At 55.1% G+C, this 21,834-nt stretch overlaps 1 protein-coding gene across 2 annotated transcripts in view; it reads right to left on the reverse strand.

Moving 5' to 3' along the window:
- Positions 1-215: 215 nt before the first annotated feature.
- The window catches only part of EPHA8 (EPH receptor A8), a 47,333-nt gene continuing 25,714 nt past the window's right edge, over positions 216-21,834 (reverse strand). The window contains exons 4-17 of one of the 2 annotated variants that reach the window (XM_027901872.1): positions 14,013-14,168; positions 12,420-12,755; positions 10,276-10,400; positions 9,974-10,136; positions 9,168-9,264; positions 8,595-8,662; positions 8,032-8,157; positions 7,047-7,232; positions 6,372-6,433; positions 5,768-5,977; positions 4,358-4,507; positions 2,990-3,180; positions 2,078-2,233; positions 216-709 (exon numbers count right to left, since the gene is read on the reverse strand). In XM_027901872.1, coding sequence (XP_027757673.1) covers positions 595-709; positions 2,078-2,233; positions 2,990-3,180; positions 4,358-4,507; positions 5,768-5,977; positions 6,372-6,433; positions 7,047-7,232; positions 8,032-8,157; positions 8,595-8,662; positions 9,168-9,264; positions 9,974-10,136; positions 10,276-10,400; positions 12,420-12,755; positions 14,013-14,168 — 2,141 coding nt within the window. In that variant the 3' untranslated portion in view covers positions 216-594. Of the gene's footprint in view, positions 710-2,077; positions 2,234-2,989; positions 3,181-4,261; positions 4,508-5,767; positions 5,978-6,371; positions 6,434-7,046; positions 7,233-8,031; positions 8,158-8,594; positions 8,663-9,167; positions 9,265-9,973; positions 10,137-10,275; positions 10,401-12,419; positions 12,756-14,012; positions 14,169-21,834 lie in introns of both variants that reach the window. The other variant, XM_027901871.1, reaches the window with a different exon arrangement.

Consider the following 21,834-nt stretch of genomic DNA (forward strand, 5'->3'; position numbering starts at 1 on the left):
TGTTCCTGGCTGGCACTGCCACCTTGTACTCTGTCCCCTGGCAGAGATGGACTGCAAAGTCACCTGGAGGCCAGTGCAGTTCAGGATGTCCAGGCTGGAGTACACTGGGAGGTACTGAGAGGCTGTGTGGCAGCCTGTGAAGCCCTGCTCAGTTCAGGGATCCAAGGAACACCCCAGCTGCCTGATCCAAAGGAGCTGTGTGCCATGGCAAGCCCAGTCCCACTGCTCCTGGTATTGCTGATGTGCCTGATACCCCTGGTATTGCTGATGTGCCTGAAGGTGCAGCCGTGTGGAGGGGTTTCCACCTGTCCTGCACAGTGGTGTGGAGACCCCCAGTCCCACAGGGACATAGCAGAGAGGCATGGCATGTCCCCAGCCCACTTGGAAGGCTGCTCCCCCCTTCAGGTGGGGGAAGGAGGCAGCAGGACCGCCGAGGTATCTGGAATGCCACGTTTCCACCGATGCTGAAATCAAAGAGATGCTGGCAGGGTTCCAGCTCCTGGTCTGGTGCCCCTTTTCCTGCTCACTACCCTGCTGCCCCTTTGCCAGGGTAAGTGTTAAGGAATGCCCGAGGTGGGTCTGCGCAGCTGGCGATCAGAGGTGTCTCCTGGGGCCATTTGTGTTCAGCAGCTGGGACCTCATGGCCTGGATGCTGCTCAAGATCTTCTTCTGGTGGCCCATCATGGTGATGCCCAGACTCCGAACGTCCCTGGAGAACAAAGACACTGCCAGACAGAGACACCTGTGCCAGGCCCCGTGGTGACAACTGCACCCCATGGACCACCCTGGGAGCCCAGGCCTGGCTCCTTCTCCCCCTGCCCATCAGCACAAGGCTGGTCCTGCTGAGGGTCTGTGGGCATCCTCCCAGACGCAGAGGTTGCCATTCCCTCGGGCACATCTTCCTGACAGGGCCACTGTGACAGCCCTGGGGGGAGCAGGAGCAGGAGGGGGATCGCTCCTGACAGGCTGGTAGGTGACAAGATCGATGCTCCGAAATTGGATTCAGTTTTAGTGAGATGCCCTCAGATAACCCAGTCAGAAAGACAGATGAATGATGAGCCTTCCGCACTCAAAAGCTTCCCTGATGTGAATGAGAAACAAGGATCACTATCAGCTCAATCCCACAGCAGAGGCCCTGTGTGCAGCCCCTGATCGATGCCCATGACAGCCCCTCTGTCTCTCTTCCCTTTCCTTGCCTCCTTCTCCACCTGCCACACCTCGACCAAGGTGTCCACTGGCGTGTCCTTCCTGAGCCACAGGGACCACCATCCAGCAGCTCCAAGCCTTTTGACAGGGAACAAGTCTCCTCGGAGGCAGAAGAGGTTGTTGCCAACCCTGTTACTAATGGTAACAAGGGATGGAGGATGTAAGACTAGGGTAGGAGCAGGTATAATTGCCTTCTTTTCTGGTACCACTTGGATGTTGCAGCCTGAAAACTCCCCAGATAGGTGGGAGATCAAGCTCCTTACAGCAGGAAGAGGAGGATGGTGGGACACATCTTCACCTGTGCTCATTACTTAAGCTAGCCTTGGTTATGTGTCAAAGACCTCCCACTTGGTGCCTCCCTGCCTGGCTGCACTGGGCAGGGAGCCAGTCCTGTTTTTGGGGGTCTAAAAAAGCTCCAAGGTAACCCCCAGTTCCATGTGTTTCCTGGTGATCCCAGAGAAGCTGTGCCCTATGGCACAGTCACACTCTGGTCCAGAAATGCCTTTTGCAGAGGAAGTGAAGATGAGAAGCACAGGGAGTCAGCAACCTCCTGCCTGTCCCTGCTGTGACCAGGAGGGTGGGTTAAGTGACCTCCTGAAGCACCCAAATTACCTATGGGCCTCTGGCGATGCTGGAGACCCACAGGAGGTGAGCTGGTACTCACACTCTCTCAGTGCAACTCCCACACCTTCTCTCAAAGCTCAGCACGGCCCTGGGCGTTGCCCCAGGTCCCAACACCATTTCCCTAGGGATGTGGTAAGGCACCAGGGACCAACCAGAGCAAGCCAGCTGAGGCAGAAGGGTCACTGTTTGGGGCTGGTGAGCTGGCGCAGGGGCACTCAACCAGCGCTGTTTGCTCCCTGGCACTCACTCGATGTTCATGCGCATCACCATGCCCAGGGAGGAGTACCCGGCCATGGCAAAGTTGTCCCGGTAGTGCCCCAGCCGGATGGAGTCCAGCCAGTCCTCCACAGTCAAGCAGCTGGTCAGGTCCAGGAGACCCCTGTCCGAGCGTGTCTGGGTGAACCTGGGAGCAGGACAGAAGGGGTCAGACTGGGAGGTGTCGGTCTGAGGTGACCAGGCTGTGAGGTCCAACCCCAGTGCACCTGCAGAATCGCAGAATCACTGAGATTGGAAGAGCCCTCTAAGGTCACTGAATCCCACCATTAACTCAGCACTGCCAAGTTTACCACCAGACCATGGACCCAAGGGCCACATCCACACATCTTTTAAGTCCCTTCAGGGATGGTGACTCTACCACTGGCCTGGGCAGCCTGTGCCAGTGCCTGACCACCCTCTCCATGAAGGAATTCTCCCCAGTATCCAATATAAACCTCCCTTGACACAACTTGAGGCTGTTTCCTCTTGTCCTGTCACTTGTTCCCCAGGAGAAGAGCACAACTCCCGCCTGGCTCCCTCCTCCTGTCAGGGAGTTGGAGAAAGCAAGAAAGTCTCCCCTGAGCCTCCTTTCCTTCAGGCTGAGCCCCCCCAGCTCCCTCAGCCATATGACTGACTCTTCAGACCCCCTCCCAGGTCCATTACCTTCCTCTGGACACACTCCATCCCTTCAATGTCTATCTTGTCATGAGGGGTCTAAAACTGACCCCGGGATTCAAGGTGCCTTATTAGTGCCCAGCATGGGGGGACGCTCACTGCCCTGATCTCCTGGCACAGCCTGTGCCCTTGGGCCCTGTGCGTGCCTGTGGCCTCAAGGGAAGCCCTCAGTGCTGGAGCTGAGCAGAAACATCCTTTATCCCCACAAACCCACGTGCTGTGCCCTCACCTGTTGATGGTGGCCGTGCACTTGAGGTTGTCGGGGTTGCGGATCAGCTTGTCCAGGATGCAGACGATCTGGGAGAAGCGCGGCCTCTCGCTGCGCTCCTTCTGCCAGCAGTCCAGCATCAGCTGGTGCAGGGTGGTGGGGCAGCCCATGGGGGCAGGCAGGCGGTAGCCTTCCTCCACGGAGTTAATGACCTGCAAGGAAGCCACACAACCAGCGGTGGAGCTGCACCCCAACCCCGCTCCCAGCAACCCCCTAATGTGGGAAGATCTCTGATGCCTGAGCTGCTGTGTGATGCTCCCCGTCACACGGGGAGCAGAGCTAAGCTTCATGCTCACAGTGAATTTTCTGTGTAGGAAATCACTGACATGGCAGCAGAGCTTTTTAGAGGTCCAGTGGCCTAAAAATATTGCAGCTTCCCTCCAGCAGACAAGCCACAAGGGCTGCACTCACACTCAGTTGTTTTACAGCCACTCCCCATCAAGGCCGGAAGAAAACCTGCTCGAAGGAATTGTGTGGGGGGACATAGTGTAAGCCACTGCATTCATGCCTTGCTGTCACCAAAGCCACTTTTAAAGTAATAAAAACACCAGGAAAAGTGGGGGCTCTCAGGACTCCCAAAGCAGGGAGAAGCTTACAGTCCTCACAGGTAAAAAAAAAAAAAAAAAAAGGAGTCAAAATACTTGTTTTATTGCCTCCTTTTGGAAATTTTGACCCCAGGTTGTAGTCAGGATTATAACTTACATTTCTCTACAGATTTTATGCTACTCTTGAGGTGAGAGTGGCCCCACATATCTCAGACAAGCCCAAAACCTACAGCTGGGTGGTGCCAGCCCGAGGCTTTCAGCAGCCCCACCTGGGCAGTGGAAGGGATGGACTCTCAGCACTGGGACTGGCTGGCTCATGCAGTGGGACTGCAGCGATCCCAGGGAATCCCTGACTCCTTCCAGGGACTGGGAATGTTGGCACAACATGTGCTGAATCTCTCTAGCCGGCATAAAAGGCTTGTCCAGAGCAGCAGGCAGGGCTGGGGACACACAGACAGGATGGCAGGGGCTTCCCTCATACCAGGGGCTCGGACCAGTGTCCCCAGGAACTGGGGCAGGATTGGAAAGGGCCAGCAGGTAGGTTTGGTCACTTGGGTCACCTTGCCAAGTGGAGCCACGGGGCTGGCAAAGAGTGCAGGCATGGACAGCGCTCCGATGTCCCCACGATGAGGGGACAGGCTCACTGTGCACAGCCCTGTGGGGGGCATGAGGAGAGGCCAGAGCTGACCTTGGGGCCCCTTTTGCCCATCCCCGTGCCGGGCTGGCCAGGGGCAGGGCCGGAGGAGGGGCAGGCTGGTCCCCACGCCGCCCCGCGCCCACTCACGTCCCGGTTGGTCATGTTCCAGTAGGGCCGCTCGCCGTAGGCCAGCACCTCCCACATGACGATGCCGTAGCTCCACACGTCGCTGGCCGAGGAGAACTTGCGGTAGGCGATGGCCTCCGGGGCCGTCCAGCGGATGGGGATCTTCCCCCCCTGGAAAAGCGAGCAACAGTGGGGGCTGAGAGCAGGCAGCGCTTGGCATCCCGACCCTCTGAGTCTGGGACAAGCAAAAAGGCTGGGGTGGCGTCTTCTGGAAAGGACTGAGGGGGACAACCCACACGAGATGAGCCTGGAAGTGTAAGTGAAGGATGACTTCAAGGTGTTTCCAGTAGAGCAAGGAGAACACCGCGCCTGTTTTGCAAGGTCTTCCTGCACGGTTCTGCCCCTCTGTGCTCAGGAGACGGGAATTCAAAGTGATGAAGTGGACCCCAGGGCTACCAGAGCACGCAAGCACAGAGCTGACCTTGGGTGTGGGCAGAGAGCCTGACTTGAGCAGACAAGGAAAGGGATGGAGTGTACTCCCTGTTCATCCTTGCTTTGGCAGGCAAGCACTGAAGAGGATGGCGTGTTGAGTTAAAGGACCATGCTGACAAAAATCAGCAACAGATGGACTAAGAATAGACTTAAGCTGGAAATGCGGTTACCAGCCACCTGAAGAAGAAAGTTGTGGGGTAGGGAACCACACTGAGTGGTTCCCAGAGCATCTGGGGCAGGAATGGTATGCCATCCCCCAGAGGTGTGCCAGGGAACCACACTAATTCTTTTCACGGCCAGAGAAGAGCAAAAAGAGCTCTTTATATTTAATGTAATTTATGTATTTCATGAAAATGTATTTGATTTTGCTTCTGTTGACCTCCCATGGAGGAGCACATTAAGCTCCAGAGCTGTTGGGTTGGCCAGAAAGATCTCAGAATGGCTTCACAGACAAAAGCGTCCTACATAAAATCACAGGTTGCAAAAACAATTCCCACTTTTCCCACACCCATGAATGAGGCAGAGTCACATGTTAAAACTAGTGTGTGGCCACTGAAGAGTGGACTAGGATATTAACCTATGGACCAACGGTTCTAGGACCGATGAGGAGTGAATGGAGCTACACAGTCTTGGGAAGGACTCCAGCAGGGACATGTAGGCCACATGGGCCCACAGGAGCAGTTGGCCAGGGATGTTTATCAATTCCCTGCCCTCACATCCTGCTTCTCTGTTCACTGCACTCTCAGTTCTGGGACGTCCCTGTGTGAAGGACAACGCATCGAGGCTCCGAAGCTCTCTGGGTTTGAGCTGCTGGCTCAAACATCAGCACCGAGGTGACACTGCCATTTCTGCCCTCCCTATTTTGACCTAAGAGTCTCCAACTTTTCCCTCTGTCAGGGCAGTAACAGCCAGCAAGGACCAACACAGGGAGCCACCCACCGTGGTGGTGTAGGCAGCATCGGGGTCGTCCTCCAGGATGCGGGAGAGGCCGAAGTCGGACACTTTGCAGACCAGGTTGCTGTTGACCAGGATGTTTCGGGCAGCCAGGTCCCGGTGCACGTAGCCCAGGTCCGACAGGTACCTCATGCCCGCTCCGATGCCACGCAGCATCCCCACCAGTTGGATGATGGTGAACTGCCCGTCGTGTTTCTGGAAGGGAAAGAAACACCAGAGTTTCATGCGTGATTTTCACCAGCATCCTGTTGCTGCTGCTGTCATTAAAACAGCCCCCTCACCCTCCCAGTGCCTCCCATCTTTGCCTTAGTACCTCCTCCGACCTCAGTGCCTCCCACCTGTCCCCTGCCCACTTCCTGCCCTCCCAGCACCCCTGACATGTGCTCAGGCACTTGTCCCTGCCTTCCCAGTGCCACTCCAGGGAGCCAGACGTGATGCCTGGAGCCTGTGTCTGCTGGAGAGGTGAGAGCCCAGCACACACAGCTTTCCCACAGGGCTTGCAGTGGCTGTGAGGTTGAGGACAAGGAACCAGCCTTTCCTGCAGCCCAGGGGGATGTGCAATGAATAAAAACACAGCCTTGCTCCTTACCCTGAGGAAGGTGTCTAGCGAGCCGTTCTCCATGTATTCAGTAACAATCATTACCAATTTGCCTGCAGAAGACAAGGGAGGTCAAGTTAGCAGAGAAGTCACCTTCCTCTGGGAAGCCAAGTGCCAAGTTTTTACTGGGAGAGATGTGAATCCAAGCCTGTGGGTCTCATGCAGCGCCTCAGAGTGGTCTCAGCCCTGCACTGGGCACCGCTGGCACAACAGTGGGGATGTGGCAGTAACCCAGACAGGTACCCCCCCACCCTCCAGGTGCTACTGATGTGGATAGCTCAGCTTTGTTATCCTGCTGAAATTTGCATGCCATTAGCATAACGCCTTGCATCAGAATGTGCCTTTCTGAAGGAGGACTTTCAAATTATGATTCAATACAGGCAGCCTTTAAAATAAACACTATTGAGCAGGACATCTCCCAGACCAATAACCCTGACCTGGAGCACACCGAGGAGCAAGGTGTGGAACCACCACTGGGAAGTTTGTCCTGTAAGAGATGGCAGAGGGGTGGGGTGGAGGGCACCGCAGGTAAATGGACATCTGGAAAGCCACTGGGGCAGCTGAGGGATGGAGTGCACCCAAAGTGAGCCCTGACCCACATCTCTCAGGTTGCCCACAGGCAGATAACATCCCAGCTCTGCCCCACCATCCCTGCCAGCCACATACTCCTGGTCACCACCCCTTCCAGGTGGATGACGTTGGGATGGTCGAACTGCGCCATGATGCTGGCCTCGCTCAGGAAGTCCCGTCTCTGCTTCTCCGTGTAGCCTGCCTTTAGTGCCTTGATGGCCACGGGAATCTCCCTCTTCCCTGGCAGCTTCAGGCGGCCATAGCACACCTCTCCAGACTCCCCTGCAAGACAAGGCAAGGTGAGGGCGTGGAGAGCTCCTCAGCTGCTCGCACTCACTTACCAACACCATGAATCATCCGGTCTACCAGCACGCTCCCAGCCCCTCTGGATTTCACTGTGGATTTCAACCCCCTCCAACCCTGCCAGGATTCAGTCCTCTGAAAGGATCGCCCAATGCTGGAAGGGTGAGAACATCAGAAATCACCTCTCTCTGCTGCCTTTTCCTAAGGGCGATGGGCCAAGCGCTGTGGTTACAGCAGCCCTTGCTTTTAATGAACAAATTCGGGAGTGTCAGAGCAGCAAGGATGACCCCCATCCAGGCTTCCTCATGGGTTCAGCCCTTGGGGTGCTGCTAGTGAAGTTCCAGCTCCATCTCTGCCCCGTGCTTGCCTGCAAGCCCCGCTCCTGTGCAAAATCCCCTTCTGTTCTGAAAATCCACCGCTTCGCTTACAGTTTCATTTGCATCCTGTCACCCCAGGTCTCAAGGCAGGGTGGCACGTTGGAGCACCCGCACGGGGCAGGCCGAGCCATCTGCTGTGTCAGCCCGAGCCGCCGGTGCCACACCTGCTGACAGGCAGCCCCCCTGGCACCAGGCTGCTTCCAAAGGGCTCATTTCACGCACCAAAACCCCCCGCTCTGTCCACGGATTTTTGATCTCACAAGGATAAGGAGCAGATGAAGCCCCCTTAGCCGAGCGCGCCACCGCGGTCCCAGCGGGCCACGGGCACGGCACAGCCTCAGATCGTGGATTTCCCCGGGGCAGACGTGCTGTGAAGAGGCAGCTGGGCCCCAGGAACTCACCAGACCCAATGACCTTCTCGATCTTGATGCGGGAGGCCTCTATTTCACGGGTGAACTCGTGCACGGCTTGGCAGGGGTCTTCGTAGGCGTGGGGGTCCACGTAGAACTTGGACTCGGGGAACTTCACTGCCGGGTTTCAAAGTGGGGAGAGGAGAACAGCTCTCTCAGGCAGCCCCATGGGGAAGGAGGGGCACCCAGCAGCTGGGCAGAGGATGGGCAGGGGCAGGACTTGGAGGGTCAGCAGGTTGAGGGGTCACAGGGGAGCAGCCCAAGGAATCCTAAGTCACTCTTTGGCCTAGCAGGTCCTCTCCATCACCACCCACTCCCCATCCCTGCTGTCTGGGATGATCCTGCTTCAGTCTCATGGCACATTCTTCAACCCTTCCACCCCATTACCAGGATGCCCCTGGAACCAGAGGCCCCAGTTAGCTCTCCTAAGACACGTTCACAGAAGCAGGCAGGAGTCAAAACCCTTCCCCTGGAAACCACAGCAATCTCAGGGGGTAACAGCCCAGCTCTGTGCCCACCCAGGGGGCTGGAGTCCTTCACAAGGATAGTCCTACCTTGCCCATTCTGATAATGCATCTTCTCCTCATCAGAGTCCTGGAAAGCCTTGCTGTACCCACAGTGCCTGCCACGGGGGGACAAGAGTCAGAAGAGATGCCCCTGTCCCTTACAAGCATCCCAAAGGCAGGGTGAAAGGCAGTGCTTGCCAGGGCTGTGGGCAGCCCAGGAGGAGCCATGTAGCACAGTCTTCCTTGGATCTGTCTGAGGGAGAAAAGCTCTCTCCACTCCTCACCTACCTCCCAGCCCACCCAGTCAGCCCTTGCACTGGTAGTAGTACTGCTACTAGTATTGCTACAGCTAGTGCCACTGATATTCCGTATATTATAGTGTATATATACTAATTTATTGCTATTCTGCTTGCTGGCACGAGGGGAAGATCTGGAGACTGGTTCTGCCTCAGGGAAACTGGTGACCCCTAAATGAAGTCTCTTGGCGGCTTATTAACCCCTGACCTGTGGATGCTCTGGGAAAATTGAAAGGAGAAAAGTTGTGCTCAACTTCTCCCACCCCATCCTGTCCCTCTTGGGGATGTCCAGAAGACCCCCCACTGGCCTGCAGAAAACATTTACCTCTTCTTGCAGATCAGGACCACCAGCAAGGCAACGAGGCCAGTGATGAGTGTCAGGCAGATCCAGACGATTGTCATCGTGTCGTAGCGGAGGGACACTGGGAGAGGCAGGGTGGGATGGAGGTGAGCTGGGGTGGGGAATGCTCTGCTGAGCTCAGGAATGTATCTACCACAGTAGGGTCATGGATGAAATGCTATCCCTATCCATTCCCAGTTTTGGGTCTCTCCCAGCATATAGGGACCATTTCCACATGGGGAAACTAAGCAGAGATATAAGAAAGACATGGTAACACAGCAAACCAGCAGAGAGAGGAGCTTGATGCCCCAGGACCTTTCCAGGTCTTCCCTGCCCTGACTGCTGAGTCCTTCCTCCCTCTTCTTTCTAGTGTAGAAGCACAGAATCACAGAATCATTGAGTTTGGAAAAGACCTCCAAGATCACCAAGTCCAACCATTAACCCAGCACTGCCAAGCCCATCACTAAACCTTGTCCTCAAGTGCCACATGCACGTGCCCTTTTAAACACTTCCAAGGCATGGTGACTCCACCAGTGCCCTGAGCAGTCTGCTCCAGTGGCAGACCACCCTTTCAGTGAATAAATGTTTCCTAATATACAACCTAAACGTTCCCTGCTGCAACTTGACGCTGTTTCCTCTTGCCCTAAGCGTCCGAGGGAGGCAACCTCAAAGCAATCCCTGCAGGCTGAAATGCTGGGAGAGATGTGCCTCCCTGCCCATGTGACAGAGGAACCATGGCCATGGGGAAGGGCATCACCATCCTCCCACATGCAAAAACTGCACACACTCACCTGGCTTCCCCGTTTCCACCTCCACAGTCTGACTGAACCTCCCGCAGCCGGCCGAGGTGCGAGCCCGAACCTGGAAGATGTAGCGGGTTGCGGGCTTGAGCCCAGAGATGGTGGCAGTGGTGCTCTTGGACTTCAGAGTCGAATAGCTCTGCATTTCCTTGTCCTGGGGGGGAAAAAAAAAAAAAAATACCCCACCACCAAAAAAACCTCACTGCATCAGCACAGCGACCACAGAGCCTTCCAGAGAAGCCCCTCGTGCAAGGCTGGCTGATGGCAGGGACTGGTGTGCAGCAGCAGGTTACCTTCTCGTAGTACTTGATCTCGTACTCCAGGATGATGCCGTTGGGCTGGTCTGGCTCTTGCCACAGCAAGGTGACACTGTTCTGGCCCGTGCTCTCCTGGTGCACCACCACCACCTGTGACGGGGCTGGGAACGCAGACACAGCGCGTGAGGTGTCTGATGAGAGGGGTACTGTGGATGGGGGGGACAGCAGGAGACAGCAGCAGGGAAGGGTGGAACTGGAGCCCCAGGGACAGGACACCTGGTTTAAACCAGGTTTCTGGTTTAATTAAAGCCATGTGAAGACAAGTGCTGTGATGGGAGTTGAAAACAGGCTTTTCCTTGATTCAGCTCCCTCACTCTCTTTCCCATGGAGTGAGCAGCTCTGGGAAGATGAGTGGAGGGCACAGCACAGGCAGGAGGGGACACTGGTGCTTTGTTGTGATCTGGAGCCAGAAAAGAGAAGGGGCAGTGTGGTTGGAGGTCATGGAGGTCTCTACCAAGACCCTGACCCGTCTTGTCCCACATGGGGAGCAGGGGAAGAAAGAACAGGGAGATGATAAATGCCCAGAGGGGTGGTCGGGGTCTGAGCATGAGCCTAAAGGTGTCCTGGGTGTGCTCTCCTGCCCTGGGATGCTTGTCACCCTCCCATGCCTGAACTGGGAGACTGTGAATCAGTTCTTGAACCTGCCATGCCCCAGCTGGAGCTGCCACAGCTGGAGGAACCAACTCACCAGCCTCTTTTCCCACTGGGAAATTTCCCACTGGAAGTTCCCCAGAGAGTGCAGTCGGTGCTGTGATGGCCAGGTGCAGCCATTGGGTTCAACTAACAGGAAGGGTTCAGGTACCTCCTGAGTGCTGAACTGATGGGGGAAAATGGGATGTGGCAGCTCCAGGGAAGACAGAGCTGCTGTGGCTGCAGTACAGGGGTGTCATTGGAGCAGCACAGAGACCAAAAGAGGCCACAAAGGCTGCAGCAGCAGCAGTGAGGCACCCAGGGACTGAAAAGCAGCAGTTTCAGCTCAGTTCTGCCTCCTCTGAAAAGCTGAAAATGCTGCTGGTGCACAGTACCCTGGGCAGATGGGACAGGGTGGGATGGTGGGAACTGGTTAAACTCCACAGGCACATGCAATGCCATCACTCCAAACAGCCCCAGGGCATCTGTGCTGCATCTGCCTCAGCCTTGCTCAGCCATCCAGGCTGGAGGACAAGGGTGACCAGCACCCAGCATGGGCAGGACCCCCATGCAGTGCATCAGGGGTTCCTCAGGAGGGATCAAGCCAGCAGGATTGAGCCAACTCCACGTGCTGCACAAGTGCCACGGGCTGGCATCAGTGAAAAAAGGGCCTGTTCTCATGCCAACCATAAGCTACTGCAGCGAGCCCCCCAAGTTTCTCCCACTGACCACCCCTGCCATGAGAGCAGAAGTTGCTCAGCATCACAGGAAGTTCCTGTGGGCTCATTTCAAGCTGGGAGGATTAACAAGGCGTGTCAGTCCCTGCCCTGATCTCCCTGCCCACAACACGTTCCGTGGAAAAGGGCTCTGGGAGATGCCCAGGTGACGGTGGAGCAAAGTCCTGTCCCACCTGGGCTGGAGCACTGCTCAGGGGAATTCTGTGGGGAAAGAGTATTTTGCAGCAGGGAATTTGCAGAGGTAAGACATGCACAGGAGATACTTTTCCCAGCAAACACTGCTGTCACCTGCCAGGGCCTGGCACTGGTGTGAGTTAAGAGCAGAGCACGAACTGCTGCCCGACCCTTTGGGAAGTGATGGAAGGCTGGAGGAATAGCCTGAAAGATTCATGCTCCACTTAGTGTTCCTGTCAATAAACAAGTGTTCTCTGTGCCCCCTGTCTCCTGCAGAAAAGGAGCCTCCAACAGCAGCTGGAAGGAAAGGAGGAGGAGGAAAAAGGACACCACGAACCAGAGGAGGGTAAGAGGTGCCTCGGGCAGCAACTTGTCCCACCTCAGCTCCCTGAACCCACCTCCGGCAGCAGAGAGGACAGGGGTCACATCTCCCGGGGTTCCCAAGCCCACCACCAAACCAGCCCCTTGCTGTCAGAGCAGGTTGTGGCTCGTGCAGATACTGGAGCGACATCAGAGCAACATCAGCCTCGCCCACAGAGGCAGAGCCTGGAGACGGGGTGGGGTGTCTGCTCCTCCTACCTGCCTGGTTCGTCGTTATGTTGGCAACCGCGGCTCTCCTGGACTCCAGGCTGAGGTCGGAGACGCCGTTGACCGCCTCCACCCAGAAGGAGTAGTTGGTGTGTGCCAGGAGGTTGGTGACGGTCAGCGCTCCCTGCACCAGGCTCATCTGCTGGGGCATGAAGCGGATGCCGCTGCCGCAGGCCTCGCACGGCCCCGCGTCCCCCGCGCAGCGCCGGCACAGCACGTTGTACACCACGTCGGCACGGCCCCCCTTGTCCAGGGGGGGCCCCCACTCCAGCGTCACCGAGGTGCCGTTCACGCTGGAGATCAGGTTCACAGGAGCAGAGGGAGGGCCTGGGAGAGAGAGGAGGGGGTTCAGGTAGAGCAGGGTGTTGGGAATGGTGGAGCTTGGGACCAACGGAGAGGCGCGCCTTGGCGTTTTGGGTTGCACCTGAGCGTGCAAACGGGGAACACAGAACTGCCTAGAGACAGGAGAGCTCTGAACAAAAGGCAGCAAAGACACAGACAGGGCTCAGGGTGAAGTGCCATGGCTTGGGATGCCAAATGTCAGACAGCAAGAGCGGATGTTGGTTCAGTTTGCTTCAGCAGGAAGCAGTGGTGATGCGTGAAGCTTTTGGAGGAAAAGCCAAGGTGTTGATGAGCTGGACATGCTCATCTAAAGGGGAGGGAAAACTCACATTTTCTGGGAAGATTAATAAACTTGGGTGGATATCCCTCAGGGAAACACAAGTCAGATGTTGCTGACCTGTTCTTTCACCCTGACCTCAGCCATCAGCCCCACGCCTTTGTGTCCTCCTGGACCAACTACAGAAAGGAGGATTCCTCCTGGGATGTCCTTGTCCCCTTTTAAAAGCACTGGGCCCCTCAAAAGAGCCAACTGCAGAGAGCTGAGCTGACGCCTTGTGACAAGCCCTGCTGTCCCTGTACACCCACAGAGAAGCAACACTTGAGCTGCCCCAGTGGCTGCCCGGGGTGTGTGACCACTTGGTGCCCTTCTGCAAAGGAAAGCAGCAAAGGCTGGAGCTGGAGGGGGAGGAGGGGGTAGGGCTGTGTTGGTCTCTTCTGCCAGGGAATAAGTTACAGGACCAGAGGAGACAGCCTCAGGTTGTGCCAGGGGTGGCCGAGATTGGGTATAAGAGAAAATTTCTTCACAGAAAGGGCGGTCAGACATTGGAACAGACTACCCAGGGCAGTGGTGAAGTCAGGATCCCTGGGAGCGTCCAAAAAACTTGTGGATATGCCATTTGGGCACGTGATTTAGTGGTGAATGTCGTGGTGGTGCTGGGATGGACCTGATGATCTTAGAGGCTTCTCCAGCCTTAACGATCCCACAATTCTAAGACTCTGGCCAGGGATGCCTGGAGAGCAGGACGACACAGGGTGAGGATGAGGACGACACAGAGGCAGTGAGGGTTGTAAAGGCTCTAGGAAGGTTCCAGAGCTCCTGGGGCAGCGTGCACAGGGGCAGGGGCGAGCCAGGCTCGGGCAGGGAGCATCTGCTAAGCGCCAGGACGTGCCGGCTGCCCCAGGATAGCCTGGGTGGCCACCAGGGCAGGGGGGCAGGGGATCCTCGGGGTGGGGGTTACTCACGCGTGCAGGCGGCCGAGGGAGGGTCCTGCACCGCCCGGTAGAAGCTGCTGTCGCAGCGGCACACCCGGGCTGCCCGGCTCTCCGAGTGGCTGTGCAAGGGGCACTTGGCACACAGCTGGTCCCCGGGGGACGACTTGTAAAATCCCAGCTGGCAGGCTGCAGGGGAGGAAGGGCAGAGGTTCAGGGGGATGCGCCGGGACGAGGGGGATCCCGCCGGCACAGAGGTGGACCGCGCTCTCAGCTGGTGCGTGGGAAAACAGCTCTTCTCCCCTGCGCCCTGGGCTTGGCTTTGGGCTCTGTGAAAACCTTTTGGCCCCCCAAGGCTGCACCTACTGCCATCCTGGCACCCGTTCCCCACTGCTCCACAAGCTAACTTGGGTGTCCCTGCCTCTCCTGAGCCGCCTGCGAAGCTCCAGGAAATGTTTCCCTTGTGCCTGCTGTCCAAAGCTCTCCCCAGTGCAGCCACTGTCTGGCCCAAGGACAGGGAGCCCACTGCCCACTCTCTGTGGAGGGACAGTGAGGACAAACGAGCCAGCCTTGAAAAAAATAATTTTTTCTTTTTTTTCCCCGCCGACAACACAACCTGCCTGCAGTTTCTCTGCCTCCTCCCGATGCAGGAGCTCGTCCCACGCCAGGACTCTGCTCCATCCTATCCCCCCCCTCCTCCAGCTTCCCAGCAGCCCCTCGGGTAGATCATTTGTCACACAAACAAACAGCTCGTCTCTCGTTAGGAAAATCGATTCGTTCAAGAGTGACATGTGGCATGTCAGGTATCTGGGGGCGGAAGGATCTGCCCTCTCTTGCAGATTTAGATTCCAAATAAGGAAGAGCAGGCTCTGTCTGGGTCCCAGTACTCATGGAGTACTTTTAGGACCGGTTACAGTGATTCAAGGATTATTCCTGGCTCTGACTCATCTCTGCTTTCCCCACTGAGGTAGTAATATCTTCATTTTCCTGTCTTTACCTCCAGTGGCCAGATCTGCATACAGCCTCAATTTTTGCTTCCAAGCATCTTAGAAAGGGTTTGTTTGTGATCCACCTCCCCAGTGGGCTGGGTCCCTCCTTGCTGTTTGTTTTGTTTCTTGGTGCTGATTTCATTTTCTTTTTAATAAACACTCTTTTTCTTGACATGGATCTCCCTGGACTGGCATATTCCACCCATCACACGCTGCCCAGTAATGCAGGAGCCTTTTTATACCTGAACTACTTCAGCAGTGGCAGCTGAAGGCAGTGTTCCAGCCACACACACCCCTGGGGTGGAGACCTCCTGCTGGTCCTTCTTCAGACTCTGTCACCAGTTTCTGTGGCACTTTTGCACCAAGTGCTCCTTTAACAGCAGGGGAGTGATACCACCAGTGCTGCACGTGCCAGAGGCCCTCCCCAAAGGGCATCGGAGCAAGGAGCAGAAATGCCCGAACTTGGGGATCCAAGGGAAGGCAGATGTGAAATTGCAGCAGCCTGGGGGGTGGCTTTGCTCCCCAGGTGCTCTCCTGGCACCTTTCACCTCCTCAAGGCCATCAGAAGAGGAGGGAACATGGGGGATGCAGATCTGGGGAGAGGTTTGCTGTCCCTTGCCAGCCACGCCAAGGACAGCCCAGGACATTTGCCAGGCTCCTGTGCTGACTGGTCATGATGAAACCACGTGCCAAGAGATTCAGGGACTTTCTACCCTTGCCAAGTGTCCTCTGGTCTGCAACCCTTTGGTTTTGGGTGTAAGACTGAGACGAGTGCTGATGCACCCTGTTCTCAGGTGGTGACAAATCTGGGAGGTAGCCAGCTGGTGGAAAACAAAACACAAAACCAAACAACAAAGCAAATCTGTAAGAAAGAAAATTTCCCATTTTTTTTTCCGTGTGGGAAAGGATGAAGACACAGAATGAGCAGGGATGGGAGCCGAGCAGTGGGACAGCCCCAGCTGGTCCTGGGCAGATGCAGGGTGGGAACTGCTGCCCTCAACTTGTGTGAACCTCCCTTGGACCTGCAAACCACCCCCATCTCTAACCATGCAGCAACCAGCAACCAGGGACTCGTGAGTCCAGAGGAACTGGAGTGGTTCCCTTCCACCAATATTTAATTAAGGGCAGAGAAATCAGTGCTACCTCAGGTATGGAGAGACAGGCAGCAGGAAGGATGGGAGCACGAAGCACAGCAGATTTGCACGGAGCAATTGTAATCACTTAGCATTTAATGCTGTAAAAAACCCATTAATTACCTGTAGCAATGAGTCACAATTATTTTAGATGCACTCAAGGGGAAAATTATACTAAATGACAAATTGCAGGTGAATTTGTGTGCCAGGGCAGAGCCATCTCCTGGCACAGGGACAGCAGGAGCACACAGGGAGGGCTGGGGAGCACCTGGGGCTGGGGCAGGCGCTGTTCAGGGGGGTCATGCACCTCTGGGTGTCTCAGTGCTCTAGATGGAAGCAGAACACATGTGCAAAGCCTTTCACAGGAACAGGAAAGGCAGTACAGGATGCCAGGCATGTCCTGCTCTGGACTGAGCTCTCTCCCACCAGGCCAGTGACACGTGGAGGACCAGGACCTCTTGGGTTAACTCTGGGAAGAACAAACAGCAGAGAAGTGGCCAGCAGGAAGAATTCAATCAAAAGCACCAGGTATAAAATCCACTGGGCTCCACAGCCATGGTTGTGGCAGCGCACACAGAAACCTCTCAAATCTGAACCTCCCACCAGTGAGGTTGTCCCGCTGTCTTCACTGCAGCCAACTACTGCCACCTCCCAGGAGCCCTGCAGAAGGTGGGGTTTTCTTTTTTTTCCCCTATTATTTTATTCAACTGATACCTTGCTCTGTGCCTGAGGATCTCAGGTCCTGCCTCTTTGTGAGCCACCAGAAGTCCTGCTACTGGTGTTCCTCCTGTCCCCACTGGTGTCCTCCTGTCCCCAGTGCCATTCTCCTGTACGGCCCAGCCCAGGCTGCCTGTCCCTGAAGTTTTATCTCATGGTGCTGGTTGTGCAGTGCAAGTGGGACAGGAGCAGCCCTTCACCTGCCACTCAGCTCAAGACTTGCACACCCAGTTGGGCTTGCAGGCTGTGCAGACCTGGCTGGTCCCAGCGTCACCAGCAAAGCCTGCAAATCCCACAACTTAAACCTGCGCTTGCCAGGGCACATCTCTAGCCCTGTATTGCACGGGTGAGTGCCCAGTGATGGACCCCAAACCTGTTTGGTTCAGTTCCATGGGGTTTCCACTGATCCCCACAGCCTGCACAGCACATCTTGCCTGTTTTCCCTGCCCAAGGGAGCAGCAGGTTTGTCTCAGGAACAGCGAGCGTGGGGAGGGATCTGCCAGCCATCTGGAGTTCAGTCCATTTGTTTCCCTTCCTTCCCCATCCTCTGGGGACAGGACAACATCTGCTAATAAGCTGGCAGAGCTCGGGGGATGATGGATGGACCTGTCAGGGATACTCTGGCTGGGAACGAGCCGCTCCTCTCGCTCTGAAGGGGCTGTCTGGGTCTGGTGCTCTGCAGGTGGAGCTGGTGGGATCACCAAGGGCTGCTTTGGTGGGGCTGCAAATGCAAGCATTGACCCCATGGCACTCCCTCTCAGCTTCAGCCTCAGCCTGGGAGGTTTGGGCAGGGCTGAGAGGGTGCCGTGGGGCAGCTCTGTGACACCAGTGCCACCAATTGCTCCCTTTTCCTGACCTTTCAACAGATCTGGGCATCTGCAAGCACCAGAAGAGCAGTCATGTACTTCCCTTTGGCCACGCTGGGAAGAGATAGAGATGGAAATAGAGGTGTCAGAGCCACTGTGACAGCCAGAGACGGGCACCAGTCCCAGAGCCCTCCAGGCTGCGGAAGCCAGCACAGAAAATCCAGCTCCTTTCAATCCAGTTTTCAGCATGATGCCTCCTATCTCAACTCCCACATGACACAGACACTGAAACAGGAGCAGGTTATTCTCAGTCATGTCCTAAAATGAGGCATCTGCCTCATCATTGCCCAAAATCTTGTGCTTTTACAAAGCTGTGCTCCCCTTTCCTTGCAATCTCAGGTCAGCCCAGACTCTGGGATGCTCAGTGGTCTGGAGGTGGTTTTGGGGTCTGGCTGGGCCAAAGCTCTCAGTTAAACTCCTGGTCTGTAGATCATGCATTGCCCCACTGATTGCCCTGCTGATGCCCACACATCCCCTGTGTGCTCTTGCCCTGCACCCCCTGATCACTGTCCCACCTCTGAGTGCCACGTCAGTCTGACCACAACTCAGCTCTCCCTTTGCTGCAACCCTTCCCACCCCCTGTACAACCCCTCATACCACCACACACACCTGAACTTGCCTCTGTCACCCCAGACTCCACCTCACATCCCTGCTGCTTGGCCCTTCTTTCCACAATTAACCCACCTCGCACTCCTTTGCACCCCTGAGTGTTTCAGAGGGAGGAACAGGGGTACTCTTTTACCCATGAAGACTTTGCAAAGGCTGCCAGCAAATGCCACACACAAGCAAAGGACCCCCTGCATCCTTCTTGATAACACCCAGACTTCCCTGCCACCAACACAAGTTGTATAAGGACAGTCCTGCTCTTCCAAGTGGAGTAATTCCACTTGCAGTGCTGGGCAAACTGGAACTGTGGTGGTCTAGACTGGCTGCATGCCAGACTGGAAATCTGCATGGGGCTGCCACAGAAAAATCAGCAGGTCTTAGAATGACAGCATCACTCAGAATCACATCTCTAGCCTTAGAATCCCAGAATGGTTTGGGTTGCAAGAGATTTCGGTGATCATCCAGCTCCCCTGCCTTGCCATGGGCAGGGACACCTTCCACCAGATCAGCTTGCTCAGAGCTCCATCCAACCTGATTTCAGCCCTGTTGGACACACACTTGACTCTCTTCTGTTCTTCTTTCCCACCTCTTAAAAAAAAAAAAAAAAAAAAAAAAAAAAAAAAAAAAAAAAAAAAAAAAAAAAAGAAGAAAGAAAAAAATAAAAGTAGGAAGCATCCAAATCCCAGTTTTCTACTGCCTGGTGCAGACATCCTTCTGTGGGAGTGGAGGTGATGCTGTGCAGACTTCTGTAGGTGAGACAGCCTGGCACACTCAGAGTAAAGGCTTTTTTATAAAGCTTATCTGGGGAAATGCCACAGCTTGCAGGAGTTGGATGGAAACAGGCAGCCTCATGCTAGAATTAGAAAAAAAGCTGTTTCCCAAACTCAGCCTTGTCAAAGGGTTTTAGACAGAACTATCCAAAGCTTCTGAAAAAAACCCCCCACAGATTTCATCAGATCAAAACCAGACCCAGAAAACAGTCTAGAGGAGGGAAAGGGGCTGAATGGGAGCACCCCTGAAGGTGACAGTGCTGTGGATGTCCCTGCTGCGAGGCTAAAATGGAGAAAGGACACACAAAACACTAAGAACTTCATCCCACCCCTGGCAGAGGCTGGAGTGCAGCTTTGGGGGCCAGTGGAAGTGTAGAGGGGTTGAGCTGCAAAATAAGGGTTCCCAGTCCCCCAGCAGGTGAGGAGCATCACAGTGGCCAGCACAGCCCTCACCCACACCCAGCTGAACTCCACCAGCCTTTGGATCCCTTTCTCCTGCATGGAAAAGTGTCAGCAGCGTCATCTTGTTTTCAGAAGGGGGGGAAGTCATCACACAAAGCAGTGACAGGGGTGGGATCTGGAGCTCATGCCAAGTACAGAACAATTTTTTGGCAGGGTCCTACTGCTCTGTGGGATGAGGAGCATCTTCCCCGTGCAAAGCAATCACAGCAAGCCTCTGAATATGCTGGTGGGGAATTTGAGGTCCCCAGCCCCCCACTGTGTCACACTATCCCCAGGGAAAGGACTGGTGCAGAATTCCAGGTCTTTCCTGCAGTCTCTCTGCGTCCCAACTCCCCAACAACAGCTTCCTGGGCACCTGCACGTTGGAAATCCAGAGTGACAACCTGCGTTCTCCACCTGAACTCAGCCAAATTCCGTGGAAGAGTTCAAACAAACAAACAAACAAACAAAAACCCAAACAAAAAAACCCCACACATTCCCAAAGTGGTGAATGTCTTTGAGTGCTGCCAGTTCCATTCATCACAGCCCAGCTGCTCTTTGGCACTTCTTAGAGGGGCCACAGAGACCTACTAAGCACAAATGAAATTTGTTTCATCCCCAATCACTCCCCTGAAATCCAGCCCAGCATCATTCTCACCTTTTATCTCTGTCAGCAGAGAGACTCAGAAAACTCAGAGGAAAAGTGGTAAACAATGAAATATTCAGCCAGGGACAAAAACGGTGTTGTTGTGTTGGTGGGCCAAGGGCAGCTCTGCAGGTACCTCTGTCCTGTTTGTTTGTTCCTTACCAGAAATCTAAATAAATAGGTTTAGGTGCTGGGGTGCTGCTTTGTTTTGTTTCCCAAGTAATTGCAATTAGCCACGGGATTTGAGAGGAGGCAGCGAGTGTGCTGGAGATACCGGGATCACCTTGTCCTGCCCCCCTGCCTTCTCCAGCCTCCTCACTGACCTGAATTAGCCACACACACCACCCAGCACCCCTGGGATCCAAGCAGACCAGCAGCCAGGGCTGTGACTGTGAGCTGGATGTCCTGGTATGAGACAAGTGTGAATCCAAGGATCCCATCCCAGGGCTGGATAAGCCTCTAGGTCAGTCTTTCCTAATGAAAAAAGGAAGGAGAGTAGGTTTAGATGAGATATTGGGAAGAAATTGTTCCCTGTGAGGGCAGTGAGGCCCTGGCACAGGATGCCCAGAGAAGCTGTGGCTGCCCCAGCCCTGGGAGTGTCCAAGGCCAGGTTGGATGGGGCTTGGAGCAACCTGGGCTGGTGGAAGATGTCCCTGCCCATGGCAGAAACTGGATGAGCTTTAAGGTCTGCTCCCCCCTTGCCCCACCAGCTGACTTCCTTCATATAGGTCCAGGGATGCAAAACTGTATTCACAAGCACATAATTACCAAGCTGGGTATTTTCTCCTCTTGATTAGCAATGCCGTGGTTCTTTAATTGCTCGATTAAAGTTGCCCACAAGGAAGGTTTAAGGTACATTAAATCTGCTGATTGGTTCATCAGCATGAATCCCACCAACTGGAAAAAATTAACTGGCTTCCAGATTGCCAACCAGACTCTCCAGATCCGTTTCCACCAGCAGTGTCCCACTGGAGGCAGGAGAGAGCCCAGCAGTCCTTCCCCTATTCCCACTTCTCCTTCGGTTTGGGAGCTGGAGAGGAAAGAGCAGTGGCAGCCTCCCTCTCTTCTCTTGTCTAGAGGACAAAGGCCATTTCTTGGCTGAAGCAGAGCTGGGAAAATCTAAACCAGGGCCAAATCCTCATTCAGCCAAACCCAGCAAACCCGTGTTTGGTGGCTGTAAACACCTATCCTCATGTGCAAATGGGCTGATGGAGATGGAATTGGGAATTGCTCAGTTGCTGCTCCCCCATTTCTGTTTTCCACCCAAAGGGAGCAGCCAGGTTGAAGGCCCCAAGCACAGCAGAGGGAAAGCAGCCAGAGGATAAGATTCCTGTTCCCAAACTTTAGACAGAGATGTCTGAACTGCTCCTGAAAGCCAGGGATGTACCCCAGCTCCCAGAGAGCAGCACCATGATCCGTACCTGTGGCACTGCCAGGGATGCTCCAAACTGGCTCTCTGTGTGTGGACAACCTGGCTGAACAGATTTTAGCTCAGTTTTAAGCTTTGCCCACTGATTACTGGCAAGAGATGCAGCCCAAGTAATAATTCAGGTCCACCCCAAAAGGTGGACCCTCATGCAAGGACCGTGGGTTTACCAAGGTCCATCGTCCAAGGAGCATCACCTCAACACAAGGTCGTGGTGGCTCAGCCTGGCAGCCCTTCCCAAAGAAGGGGTGGTAGGAGGAG

The sequence above is a fragment of the Empidonax traillii genome, unplaced genomic scaffold (assembly GCF_003031625.1).
Source record: "Empidonax traillii isolate 1590-97213 ecotype Southwest subspecies unplaced genomic scaffold, ASM303162v1 scaffold817:size391546, whole genome shotgun sequence".
Taxonomy (NCBI): Eukaryota; Metazoa; Chordata; class Aves; order Passeriformes; family Tyrannidae; genus Empidonax; species Empidonax traillii.